General features: G+C 37.2%; 1 protein-coding gene across 3 annotated transcripts in view; it reads right to left on the bottom strand.

Moving 5' to 3' along the window:
- bbs9 (Bardet-Biedl syndrome 9) overlaps nt 1–14,828 on the bottom strand; it is a 275,781-nt gene that overhangs the window by 211,808 nt on the left and 49,145 nt on the right. For all 3 annotated transcript variants that reach the window (XM_059022878.1, XM_059022879.1, XM_033998802.3), the window contains exons 10-13: nt 11,101–11,282; nt 7,111–7,187; nt 4,507–4,560; nt 2,683–2,785 (exon numbers count right to left, since the gene is read on the bottom strand). In XM_059022878.1, the coding sequence (XP_058878861.1) occupies nt 2,683–2,785; nt 4,507–4,560; nt 7,111–7,187; nt 11,101–11,282 (416 nt within the window). The remainder of the gene's footprint in view (nt 1–2,682; nt 2,786–4,506; nt 4,561–7,110; nt 7,188–11,100; nt 11,283–14,828) is intronic.

The following is a 14,828-nucleotide window of genomic DNA, read 5'->3' as shown; positions in this document are numbered from 1 at the left end:
AACAGCTAAGTTGTTGATCCGATACATGATAAGTAGCTCCCAAAACCCCACTTATCCCTGGTGGTGGCCTTGTTAAATTCCTGTTCATGTGTTAAACAGTTGATTTAGGGAAACTAAAAAGTCACTTCATTACATGCACTGAACTTAAAGCAGTGTGTAGACCACAACATGTTTACTGCAGACCAGCTGCTGTAGTGGCTTCACGCAATCTCTATTATAAATGGGATTGAACTTGTAACCTTCTGATAAAGACAGGATTGGAAACTTTTTTTTAGGCTAAAATCTCAAAACTTTACTTAATGACGGAAGCTGTTTTGGTTCAACTAGAACTGAATGTGTGTCTGTGGCCTTGATAAAGTGCAGAAAATAAAAATCACATGCTGGTCGAAATGTAAATCATGCAGATGCATGTATACCTATTTGGTTTATTGTGTCACCCAGCTACATAATTTCTGTGGGTCTGTGATGCATTCCAAAGCAAAATCAGATCATAAATAGACTACACACGAAGGTTCTAAGTGTGAAGGTTCCGAGATGATTATTTTTGCAATCACAATTTCTATTTATCTTACACAAAATCAATACAAACAGGGGCTTTTTAGCTTAACCTGCAGCGGTTACAGAGAAGATAGTAGCTGAAGTGCTGTAATAATTGTTTTTTTATCCCTATTTTTCTACCCAATTTTGAAATTTGAATGTCACCTCAGTGCTGCAGCCCACAGGTCCAGCACTACTGTGGGTCGGCCCCCAGAAAAGATTGTTAACACAGAAGGATGGGATTCGAACCACACTAGCATGACTCAGCTTGCACTCTAAAGTGGCAGTGCTCTTACTAAGTGAGCCATTAGGGAGCCCTATGTGCTAGAATGTTTTGATACAATTTTCCCATTGAAACATGTGAGGGCTGGTTAGTATTAGTGACACCTTAAGAGTTACAGATTTAAAGAAAATAATTTAGATTTGGCTTACCTATGCACACAGAAAAAATATCTATACTGTCTATCAAAAAACCAAGCCATGCGACAGAACTATTTAAAGTTTTTACTCCTTATTCGTGGGGACACATTTAAATATTAAACAGAGGTAGGAAGCCTGCAGCTGATATATGAAACAAATGCATTTTCAAAAATGATGTAATTTCCATTGAAGTTATCTATTGTAATTACATGTCATAAACAGTTGCTTAAGGTGCTGCCAAATGCAGATCTCCTTAGAGCTTTGCTTGTACAGAATGGCAGACCCAGTTGACATCTTGGGGTCAGGTGAAAATGTAGACCCAAGCCACTGCTAAAGCTCTCTATTAATATGCAAGCAGGTAGCTTCTGACTGTTAGTCTTTATCTCAGATATTTAGTTCAGAAAATCTAGTCTGATTAGAAATGTATTCCATTATTGTAACCACTTTGGTGTATTATGAAAAGGTTGAGAGGGTAAAGAAGAAGGGAATTATATTTTACTTATATTACTGTAAAAATAAGCAAAAAAATAAAATCTCCACTGATTGCTTTTATTAAGAGAAAAAAAAAATAGTGGGAAAAAATACCAATATTTACCAAAGTTTAATCAAGTGGCAAAAAAAAATAAAATCTGACAGGTTATACGGTAGGCAGTAGAAAATAAAAGAACATTTAAAAACCAGGGGACGTATGTCATTTGAGGCAAGTAGGATGATGCATGAAAAAAATGCACAAAACAAACTCGAGCGAACCACCTTAACTGAAATGTTAATTTAAAACTCTGCTTCAAACTTTTCCATTGAACGACATAATGACAAAGCGATCACAGCCGAAACATTAACAGGTTTGAAAAAAAAAAAAAAAAGATAAATAACCTTGCTTTTTTTCTTCACAGACTGGTGGGATCATGTTATGAAAATGCATGACCTCTCCCAGTAATTTAGTTGCTGCCTGTGGCATTAGCAACCCCTAATGTTACTTTATCCAGAATCAAGGTTGTAACAAAGAAAACAGTAATACATCATTGTCAAAAGAATAAGTAATCTTTGTTTCTCCAGCCACAGGCTTTAACCTGTTGAAAGGGTTCTCCTGGTGACAACAGCAATTACAAGTGTAAAGGACCAGAAAGCTCCTGCCTTTTATCCAGTAGGTAGTGCTTTGCCATTCCAGTATAGGGTGACATTCCAATCTGGGCTCGTTCAGTACAGATAGACTCTCTATACCATGCAACTGCTTATTTAAAACATTAATAGATGTCTAGCTGCATTGTCTCCTTCATTGCGATAGAGCTATTTTTAGGTGTGAATGAACAACACTTGCTTCTGGCAACAGGTTTTATGTCTTTTTTTTTCTAAACAGCTACAGACAAGGGCATATGTGTAAATACTATAATATTATGAAAGAGAAGCACAGAACTACAAGATATAAAACATCAAGCTCTTCCTTTCTATAAAACAAAGATAGACACCATTACTATAAACCATTACAGAGCTGTTCTTTCACTAAAAATGCAGAAGGATGATCTTTAATAATATGTGTCGGTGATCTCAGTTCTGTATGTTATGTAATAAAATAACATTTTGACTGCTTCGCTTTCTTAATCTAAAATCATCTAATACTGTAAAATACCAGGGGTTTACAGTATCTCTTGGAAAGGAGCAATGGTTTGTTTGAAATTATCCAATGGCATGTAATTAAGCAATTGGTACATATCCAGTCACACTTACCCATTGAATCTATAATAAACAGGTCCTGAGTTACGGTAAGAGGAGGCTGCACACTCACTGCCACCTTAGGATTCTGCACCACAAGCCTGGTTTTTATTTTCACCTGCACCAAAAAAAACAAACAGCGGCATTTAGATTTTACATACTCTTTAAACCTGATACCTGCTATTAGCTGCTATGTTGCTGCTACTATTTCATGTATTATGCTACTATCATGTATTATGCACTCTCCACTGTATTTAATGTACTATTTCATGTATTATGCACTTTCCACCATTTAATGTATTATGCATTTCTCTGTATTTAAAGTATTATGGATTTTCTTGTTGTTGTTGCATCTTGTAAAGTGCTTTGTGATGGTGGTCCACTATGAAAGGTGCTATATAAAAGACTGATTGATTGATTGATTGATTTACTTAAGCTAGAATAGGGCACTGTTCAACTATTAGATTTACAAATCAACCCACACTTTTTCACATATGCTGTTTTTACATGTTGTTAACAAAACAAATTGATATTTACACCCCATAAGTATGTGTGGTCCAGTGGTTAAAGAAAAGGGCCTGTAACCAGGAGGTCCCCGGTTCAAATCCCACCTCAGCCACTGACTCATTGTGTGACCCTGAGCAAGTGACTTAACCTCTTTATGCTCCGTCTTTCGGGTGAGACATAATTGTAAGTGACTCTGCAGCTGATGCATAGTTCACACACCCTAGTCTCTGTAAGTCGCCTTGGATAAAGGCGTCTGCTAAATAAGCAAATAATAATAATAATAATAATAATATATTGGTGCAGTCTGGAGTTCAATTTCAAAGCCAGTTATATACGGTAAAACTGCTGGTCTTGTAGTGATGGCTTTCTGCATGAGGTATTAATTATGTTATTAATTATAAGTTTTACTAATTCAGTTGCTTTAATATGCTTTTATATTAAGTTTCTATACAGTATAGTCTAAGTTTCGAGATCTTTCATTTCTCATAGGCAAAACCAGCTATGTGCAGTTTGGCATAGCCTAACACGACTGGAAGTCACAGATAAGTGTTGGAGCTAAACGCCAAAAGGCAGGATATTAGCAGAGATAGTGTGAGATGGGGGAGGGGAACTGAAAGACAAGAGGGATGCACCCTGCTAGGTACAACGTGGTATTCAACCCCCCCTTTTCCCCCGCAGAGGGAATGTGCAATGATAGAGTAGAAATCCATATCATTGGACAGAGGTAAGACAAATGGGAGTGGAGTCAACAATTGCTTACAAATGTATAAATGCCAAACATTATAAAGTTTTGTCTTTTTGTCTTTCGAATTGACTCCATGTATATCCGTGCTTTCTAATATAAACATATGCACTGAGCTGTACTGCGGCCTTGTCTAAAGTCAGTTTAAATCTTGTGCTTATATGATTGTATTGGAGGTATACCTTTCTTGTACATAAAGTGTTTTTGAATCAAAAACCATTTGTCAGCTTAATTTCTTCACTACAGTCTCTTATTACAGATATTGCTTTTAAATTCAGAAGACAATTTGATTATTGTTATGTGGTGCACCTGCTGCCAATGCTTTGACAGGTTAAGCCTAAAAAATAGTCCTAATATAAACAGAGATGTCGTTACGAAATCGAATTTGTGAACGTGGCCATGCCATATAGTGAGATGTCTGTCTGAACTGAACTGCAGAAGCTACTTGAACTGCACCTGACTGTTAGGCTGCTACATGGCAGTCTATATAAAAAGGGAATATGTGCAGGTCAAGGGGGAAACAGAAGCCTTTGATGGAAGTCCACTATGAAACCAGTGCTCTATAGAAGCCATCTTAAAATACACAATACCTTTACTGTGATAGACGGGACTTCCTCACCCTCTACTTCAGTGCTGACAGCTTGCTGTGAAAGAGAAAGAAAAAGGAGTTTGATACTGCAGTATACAGTACTGTGCAAAAGTTTTAGGCAGGTGTGAAAAAATGCTGTAAAGTAAGAATGCTTTCAAAAATAGACATGTTAATAGTTTATATTTATCAATTAACAAAATGCAAATCAATATTTGGTGTGACCACCCTTTGCCTTCAAAACAGCATCAATTCTTCTAGGTACACTTGCACACAGTTTTTGAAGGAACTCGGCAGGTAGGTTGGCCCAAACATCTTGGAGAACTAACTACAGTTCTTCTGTGGATTTAGGCAGCCTCAGTTGCTTCTCTCTCTTCATGTAATCCCAGACAGACTCGATGATGTTGAGATCGGGGCTCTGTGGGGGCCATACCATCACTTCCAGGACTCCTTGTTCTTCTTTACGCTGAAGATAGTTCTTAATGACTTTCGCTGTATGTTTGGGGTCGTTGTCATGCTGCAGAATACATTTGGGGCCAATCAGATGCCTCCCTGATGGTATTGCATGATGGATAAGTATCTGCCTGTACTTCTCAGCATTGAAGAGACCATTAATTCTGACCAAATCCCCAACTCCATTTGCAGAAATGCAGCCCCAAACTTGCAAGGAACCTCCACCATGCTTCACTGTTGCCTGCAGACACTCATTCGTGTACCGCTCTCCAGCCCTTCGGCGAACAAACTGCCTTGAAATTTCTGCCTGGGAGAGACCTTGCTGATGCAGTATAACTACCTTGTGTCTTGTTGCTGTGCTCAGTCTGGCCATGGTGTATGGCTTTTGACAGTAAACTGTCTTCAGCATCCTCACCTTGTTAGCTGAGTTTGGCTGTTCCTCACCCAGTTTTATTCCTCCTACACAGCTGTTTCTGTTTCAGTTAATGATTGTTTCAACCTACATATTGAATTGATGATCATTAGCACCTGTTTGGTATAATTGTTTAATCATACACCTGACTATATGCCTACAAAATTCCTGACTTTGTGCAAGTGTACCTAGAAGAATTGATGCTGTTTTGAAGGCAAAGGGTGGTCACACCAAATATGGATTTGATTTAGATTTTTCTTCTCTTCACTCACTTTGCATTTAGTTAATTGATAAATATAATCTATTAACATGTCTATTTTTGAAAGCATTCTTACTTTACAGCATTTTTTCACACCTGCCTAAAACTTTTGCACAGTACTGTATATACATAAATGAAAAGAGCACAATCACTGCAATGCCAGCCTACTGCTATTACATAGAGCAGTGGGACTCAACTCTGGCCCTCAAGATCTATTCCGGTCCTGGTCTTTATTCTAACCTAAATTAGTTAATTGCCTCTTAGCAGCTTCAGTTAATTACATTAGAACTTACTTGGAGTAAAAACCTGGACTGGATTGGATCTCAAGGGCCAGAGTTAAGTACCACTGACATACAGTATCCAAATGGAAATAATTGTAAAGAACCCATCATTCCATCGCGACACACTGACATCTACCCCCCTGGGTCCAGGGTAAAGTTTTACAAAGTTTAACTTGGGGGCCCTTTTTAATATTGGTTACAGGTCAAGCCAGTCCAATGTACTGCCCGCCTCCCTTTCTTGAATTAAAAGGGGCACTTTATATCATGTACATTTTCATAACATTACATTTTTAACCTGTTCAATATCCTATTATGTGTGTTCTCTATCATATCTTTCACCTTTGAAAGATTTCTATTTACTAATGTACAGTTGCAGAAAGAGAAGAAATCGCAATAGCACACTCCTAGTGGTCATTTCTGAAACCACCTCAGTCTTTTCACAACCAGCCACCTTGGCTGAAAATTATATTAATTAGTAAGCCTGGATATTAATGCTCTATGCAATAATGAACAAAAAACATAATAGTATGTTAAAAGTATACCTCAAATGTAGACAAATATGGAGAATCAGGTAGTATATGGGTTCACTGATAAGCTTTTTGACAAACATTATTTATATAGCCTATCATTCCCATTATCTTTCTTTTGAATGCATCTCTCAGTTTCTGGCACTAACTGTCAAAGTACATTTCTCAGATTTTCTTCCAGCCGTCAGTTGGAAAGTTCAAGCTTCAGATATTTAACAGCAGGGGGTGCTAATGAGCAAGAACTAAAGTGATGAATTTTAATGCAACAGTAATAGTCGTTATTTGATGATTGCACTATTATATGGTTATAGTAGAAGTAGTTCAAAGAATCAAAACACAGTTTTGTGATATTTTACTTCATTTTTTAAAACCATAACTTTGTTGAAAGTTAAAATTACAGTGCGACCAGGTTCATTTTATGTTTATTTCAAACATTTTGACCCCCTACTGATACAGTTTACCTGTCTGAAGATTCATTTAGAAGCACAGCTGAACAATAAACTGTATTCAATAAGTGAACAGTTAGCTAGTTAGTGCTAAACATAGGAAATCAATTAACAGAACTCTAACAGCAGTGAAATTCTGCATTACACTTCTTCCCTGGACATACATTTAATCAGAAATGACCTGCCAGACAGATTACTGTTTATAAAAGGCTATTTATGCGCTCACTTACAGATATCGCATCCATGTTCGGGGCAATGTGAATAGCTACTGTCAAATCATCTTCTTTCTCTGCCAAAGGCAAGATATCTGCAAGAAAAAGCAGAACTGTTATTTTATCTGCTCTGGAGTATGTATAGCCATGCTCTTAAGCATATAGTTTCTGCACATTTTCTGTAAGTATTTGCACCATCAGAAACTTCTCCAAATCCGAAGGAATTATTGTACTGTAACCCCGTAATCCTCGACAGGGATCCCACATTCTGAAGCAGAAGGGGGAGGGCAGCTAGTCAGAATGGGGATTACAAGCAAGTCATACCAAGTTCAAGTGTTACTGAACAGGCTGTAAGGTTTAAAACATAACACATTACTTTCCTACTGTATTGTACATATTCTTTATACTTTATTGTACATATCCTTTTCTACATAAGTGCGATTGTTTTGACATTTTTATTAATATATTACTCTCATAAGTCAGTTTTGAAAATATATTTTTATTTCACATTGGTTATGCTTCAGGTCTTCCTGTCAAAATGTCTTCTGAATTGTTAACATCGGCTGCTAAAATTCAACCTGTGCAATCAGAAACATTTCATTGGTTCCCAACTCCTCTCCCAAAGTTCAGCATTTTGATTGGTTTATATGTCCAATCTGCTCGCTCTGGCACAGGTTCAGAGGGCATGAACAGGTTTATGAATATGCATGACAAGCTCCATATTAGGGCAATAAATAAACAGATTATTTTTGTGGGTTAGGTCAGAAAAAGAACCAGGAATAAAACCTTGAGGGAGAACTGTACACACTAAGCAACACAACAGTGTTTAGACCGACAGCAGATTTCACTGTTATAAAGTGTCCTTTGTGACAATGTCTTATTTTGAGTACAAACCTAAGTATTGATATGGTTGGAGGTATGCCTGTACATCTTGTAGCTTCACTGTAACTGGGCAGGGGTCTGTAAAGTGGGTTTTGTGATTATACGCGGCTTGTCATGCAGTAGGACAGATGAACCAATCAAAATGCTGAACTTTGGGGGAAGAGTCTGAAACCAATTAAATATTTCTGATTGAACAGGTTAGATTGAAGCCAACAATATAGATATTTTAATAAAAATATAAAAACAAGCACAATTGTGTTGAAAAAGATATTGCAACAATACAAACAACAAAGCAGGAAAGTAGAGAAAGTAATGTGTTGTGTTTTAAACCCTACAGCCTGTCCAGTAACACTTTAAACACTATTCTCCAATACAGTATCTTAATCTTCTTCACCAAAACAAACAAAACAACTTCCATGCATGAGATGTACCTACCGTATCTAGACATCCTAAATAAAACTCAGTAGTGGGAGGGAGACCTAATAGAGTGTTGACAGCTGGAAAATGCAGTGAAAAACTGAAATGCAATTAATTATGTCCTGTTTAGGGCAGGGCAGTTTTCATTGCAGAGGTCAGTGTTAACAAACATAGGTCTCTATTAAAAATGGCCTTAAAGAGGTTATAGGAAGCAGCACAATTCCATGAATCTTACCTGTCTCAAATGTGAAACATGCATTTTTATTTTAAATCAAGGTATCTGGTACTACGCTAGGGGCTCAACCTGTGGGACGCATGCAAGTGTTTTGTTGACCCACTTATTAACATTAGTAAATACTGTACAATAAAAATACAGTGGGATGTAGTCCACTTAAAATCAGGTTTAAATATTCTAAATGTGGGGATATTAAGATCCGCCACAGTTTAGGTAATTAAAATAGACCCCATTTTCTCTAAACAGACTGATGTGTGATAGTATACAGTTACTGCCCTTCACACAGACCCAACAGGGATTATTCTCGAGTTTCAGAACAGGTGAAGCCAACACAGGCAATGTACTGTGATCTTAACGGGCAATGATCCCTGAGATGAAGGGACCAGAATAGCTATTTATCTGTGTAAAAGTATCAGATTTGTTATCAGTGAAAACCGTCCATTAAGAATATTTATTTTGTTCTACTTTGTTAGAAAATAAGGGAATAAAACAGTTACGGAAGAATTAGCATGACAAATCATATCTTGTTGAAACCATACATGATGTTAGCATTACAGAAGAGCTGTCAAAAACGTAATTCTTGGCATTCTTTGAAGGGCTGGGTTAATCTCACAGGGCTCTTAGTTTCACAAAAAAACATCATATATATTTTTCAAATAATAAAATGGTTTGTGTTTAAGTTTGAACCCCCGGCCTCTTTAATGCAACTAGGGAACTGAATTTTAAAATGAATTGCTTCTGGGAGAGTACTTTATAGCTGGAGACCTATGAGAAAATTACTTCACAGGCAATCAAGAGACATCTGGAAAATACCTCTAAGCAGTCGTATATCCCACTAGAGCCAATCGGTAACATTCACAAGGGGAAAACTTAAACACAAATCATTCGAATATTCAAACAATGAACATCAGACCAAAGGAAATAAATACAATTGTGAAAAGGCAATTAGGAAACTGAGGTAAACATTTTGATAAAGGGATCATATTTTATTCATTTATAACATTGTTGGCAACCCTGTTTAGTATCCTTATAATTGTTCAATATTGAGATTCTAAAATACAATTAATGTAAACACTAAGCCTTAAATCATCACAGCAGATTCCATCTGTAATGGGTTTCTACTTCGTCATGTTAAAGGTGAAAAGGTCGATCTCATTAGGTTTAGATTTAGGAGACCAGCCTCCCAGGCAAAGCTTCAGTATACATCCTAAAACAATACCACAACTGCACAAGCATAGCTTCAAATGTAAATTACAATAACTTTTTTTTACATTTCACTTCCTATTCTATAGTGTTTGCAATCATTGGCCTATAATCACTTAGCCTAAACCTGCCTTTACCTGGCTTTGAACGTGTCTGGGGAAATCTAAAAGCTGGCAATGAAAATCCTTCCTCATATCATTCAAATCACCTGACAACTCTGAACCTACCTACTGTTCAGTACATAAATATAGACAATGCCAGTAGAGGCTGGCAGCGTTAAAAGGTCACACTGTCACATGATTTTAATGGAATGAGGAAGGCTTGAGTAGTGTGTGCACACTTTGTGTGTAGGTGTGTGCTTGTATGTGAGTATGGTATGTTGCTGGTCAACAATGAGCTGCTGCTGTGCTAATTATGCTAGCATGGATTATTGTTTTATTATTGATTGTTATTTGTTGATGCTGTGTGTACATTGTAGTATGTTTGAAGCTGCTTACTCTTTAAGGTCTGCAATAGGTTGCACATAGTCCTGCCTGGCAGGGCCGGCATCAGCACCCGGGCAACCGCCCAAGGCCCTGACGCCAGCAAGGGGCCAACACACATACAGAAAGGAAATTGCAAATCTGAGTACTATTTCTAATGTACTATTTCTATGCCAGCTATCCTACTCAAGCAGCCTTTAGGGCTAGAAACGTTTAGTTTTCACTAAACTAAGGTGTATGTGTGCAGTGCAGTGAAACTTTTCAGATCTCCCTTTTTTTTTTGTCTTTTCCTGCTTGTGTCCTGTTCCCTTAGTCCTGCCTCTTCTCACTCCCTATTGGCTTCCATCCTTCTTCATAAATCTGAAAGCTATTGGCTGATCTCAACATACAATTATACAAATATGCCAATTAAAGACATTCTATAAATTGGCACATTTACTTTCCAGCAATCAAGACTTTCATTTGACAAGCGTTTTGTCGAGCCTCATTATCATAACGTCTAAACGCCTATTATAATTATAAAAGATTTTAAACCATCATAAAAGGAAACCTTCCAAACCTCTGGAACCTCCAAATAAAAAGAAAAAAAAAACTAAAAAAAAAAAAAACTGCAATAAGCACACTGTCAAATTTTCTATGTACAGGTTTTGCGAGGGACTACTGATTATGAAAACCTTTTTGATAGAAAAATATTACTGATTTGGGGGTGAAGGTGGGAGGGGCACTGGAGGTCCATTGCCCGGGGCACACAAAAATCTGGTGCCGGCCCAGCTGCCTGGTCTACTATACCTTGTGTCTTTGAGGCCTCCTTGATTATCTTATGTAGTGATTTCATTTCTGCGTCCAATTCATCGTAATTGATCTCCCTGGATTCCACTTTGGGAGCCTGGAAAAAGGAAGGATCTGTCCCCAGATAGGAGCACTGCAGATGACCATCGCTACTCAGAGTCACAACCACGCCCTTCAGATCCCTAGAAGAAAAAGTAGACAGATCAAATGTATGGGGTGTGAAACAAGCAATTAAATCACATCAATTAAAGGTAAAACTTAGCACTGTTAGTGCCTAGCTGAAACAACTACTTGACTTTTTGATTGAGATTTAATGCTTTTTCATTGTAAGCAGCAGCGCTCCAGGTAAGGTTTTGGGTCTGGGAGTAACTTACCCTCTAATGTAAACACTGAGAGGAAAATGTATTTTCAGGGGGTAAAATGCAACATTACCTTGAAGTCATGAGTAATCTCGATAAATACTGTACAATCTTTAATGGTAATGGGGTAGGCATTAAAAAAGAGCCTTCCATTTTAACTGCAATGTTACTTTGAACTAATGTACAACCACTGGTAACCAGTCATCTAAGAGTCTTTTAGGAAAAAATTAATTGAAATGTTGCAAAGTTTAATTCGCTACAGATGCCAAGTCTTCTCAGAGTATTCAAGTAATAATTCCATCATAAAAAAACCCAAAGCAGCTGTAGATTTTGACACCACTGACCAAATCACCTGTTGCCGGACTTTGAAAAAAACTAAAACAAACAATCTCACTTCAGATACAGTTAAATTTAAAGAGTAAGTAGCGGGGTTTCATTGTTAACATCCTGACAACTTTTCAAAATGGCAGCTCTAGTGCACTGATAGTGTAAGGATTTTTGCCCACATTTGTTTGGATGTTTTTCGCACTTCCTGCAGTGATTTAGAGGACAGAACTCAAAAACCGGTGCACTAGAGCGCTCATTTTGACAAGTGTTTAATTTCCAAAAGCAAAATGTTCACAGAGTAAATAAAACACATGAATTAAAGTTTTACTGTAGGGTGTCGGGTTTACAACAAACCACATTGGCTACCTGCTGCGTCCTAGTATTCCTGCAATATGGAGGGCAGCAGCATGGAGTAGTGGTTAGGGCTCTGGACTCCTGACCGGAGGGTCGTGGGTTCAATCCCAGATGGGGGACACTGCTGCTGTACCCTTGAGCAAGGTACTTTACCTAAATTGCTCCAGTAAAAACCCAACTGTATAAATGGGTAATTCTATGTAAAAATAATGTGTAAAAAACAATGTATATGTATGTAAAAATAATGTGATATCTTGTAACAATTGTAAGTCGCCCTGGATTAGGGCGTCTGCTAAGAAATAAATAATAATATTTTTTCAGAAATATATCATTGGTTCCCGATTAGTATTTTTGTCTTTGTCTGCTCATTTTGTATCTACATTTTGATCATATAAATGAACATTTTGGAGGAATGTCCTCTGTATACACTATAGTGACTGGGCTGGGTCTGTTGATGATACTGTTTTTCAGGAATAGATGAAAATATTATTTTGAGAATGCACTTTTATTTCGAACAAACACCTCACGCAGTAAGACCAGATTACAAAATGAAGCCTTTGCATAATATTTAAAAAAAAAAAAAACAGAACTGCAAACTTTACCAGAACTTACGCTTACTGGCAATGTAGTTCTAAACAACAGTGATTGAGGAGGTGAATATTTTCCCCAGATAAGAGCCATCAACCAAAATTAGTCTTCTCCCAATAACACTATAAGAAAAGTACATCTTTTAAATGTTTTGAGAAAACCTAGAGTTCACCTTGGAGTGCTGCTTTGCGCTTGAAACAAATTTACTGTGCTGTTCAGACACAAACACAACTGGTTGTTACAGACAGAGGCACAACCTAAAGTAAACTGCAGTACACAGGCTTTGACAATGCCACTTGTACATACAACATTTATGTACAATTTAACTAAGGTGACCAGATTTTTAAGTCCTTAACCTGAGATTGTGAATAACTTCCAACTTCCAAGCTACAGGGAAGCTCTAGGGTTTTTATTTTCACTTTGGCAATGTTTGATCTAATATCATATTGAAAGTGAATGCAGAGACTCACGGTGATATTCAGAGTGGAATCTTTTACTTTCAAAAACTTTTTTGTGAATAAATGATCTTATTGTCTTTGTAATTTCATTTTTACCCAACAAGTACAGTTATTACATTACACAGTAGCAATTCAGTAATATAAAATTCAGAGATTCTATTTTGTAGCTGATTACTGCTGCAAATCTAGTCCCTTTCCTGTCTAAGAAGCTGCATCTTCTCTCTTTGATTTCGACTTTCCATCTTGCTCTACCTCTATCTCTATGCTATCCTCCAGTGTCCAATCTCCAAACCAGGCCCTTCCTGCATGAAAACATTACATATCTCAATATATTTATGTATTAAATGGCTACGTCATAGAATCTTTTTTTTCAAAATACTCAATTTCTTACCATTTAATATGACATGGTATTTGTTCTTATTTTTTTTACTTTTTTTCAATTTTTTTTTTTTTTTAACTGTGCAATAAACGATGTCCACTAAATCAGCTTTTCTGAGTTTTGTTTAGTAGCTTCCCTGATTGCAGAAACAGGAATTTCCTTCTAAAGTAGTCATTAATAGGGGTCTACCTAAATTGCGATTTCGTGGAAATTGTGAAATTGTGAAATTGAGGGGTCACTGCAAAATTCACCTCCAGTATACAACAAGTATGGAGAGGAAAAAAAAGAAACCTGGTTTAAATGAACTACTGCACAACGCAGGCGACGCAAACTACGTGTCTTCCTTCTGCAGATAGCCCTTTTTTATTCCTTCGCCGTCCCGTGTGTATTGCACGTAAGCAAAAAACAAACAAACAAAAAAACGTCCACAAATAACATTTACAAAATAAATTATCCAAAGCGGTTAACGTTCTTGTTTACTATTCAAATGACAAAGTTTTAATCAGCCTATCAGTGCGTCTTTGCTGCTTTTATGTGACCTGTACTGTGCAGTAGGGGTTGGGACAAAGTTTCAGTGGAATGCTGTGAATTTTTTTTTTTGTGTATTTGGAATTGCCATGGTGCCTTCCCAGTGAGACTCAAGCATGTTCCACTATTGAGATATGTCAGGCATTTATTCCTGGATTTCTCTCCTTAGCTGCACTGTAGAAGGCAAATGGTGTTGTTGGTTGACCTTTTCCACTATGAATGTACCGCCATACTGATCTCTTCACTGTTCTGCCGATCCTGTCAACAAACCTTTTGCCATGAGATGTTGTGAAAAAGAGAAAGCTAACTTTGAAGCTGAATTTCTACTCCCACAAATACAAGTTTGAGAAGAGGAACCGCTGTTTGAATTGGGAGCTAGCCCCATCTGAAAAGATCTTGACTTATTTGATTGCAGGGTATTTGCTCTTCAATGATATGGGTAATGAAGGTGTACATGCTAAATGATCAGTTATAGAAAGCCTCAAAGATACTGGAGTGAGTAACTCAATTTTGCAATGCTATTCTTGGGCTACTATTATGAGTCATGTCTTCGTTGACATGCTCTTTTATGATCAATATGATTGGTATAATACATAGGCTATACTAAGAGCCTTTCTGGATGATAAAAAAAATTCCATCATATTAATACTTGCTTACTAGTATTTCCTATCAATGATTATCTCTCACCTTAGTGTGCCATGTATTCCTGGATGGATGTGGATTACACCACCACCT

Source organism: Acipenser ruthenus, chromosome 4, assembly GCF_902713425.1.
Source record: "Acipenser ruthenus chromosome 4, fAciRut3.2 maternal haplotype, whole genome shotgun sequence".
Lineage (NCBI taxonomy): Eukaryota > Metazoa > Chordata > Actinopteri > Acipenseriformes > Acipenseridae > Acipenser > Acipenser ruthenus.
The sequence above is the reverse complement of the archived record's forward strand: the minus strand, read 5'-3'. Positions and strand labels throughout refer to the sequence as shown.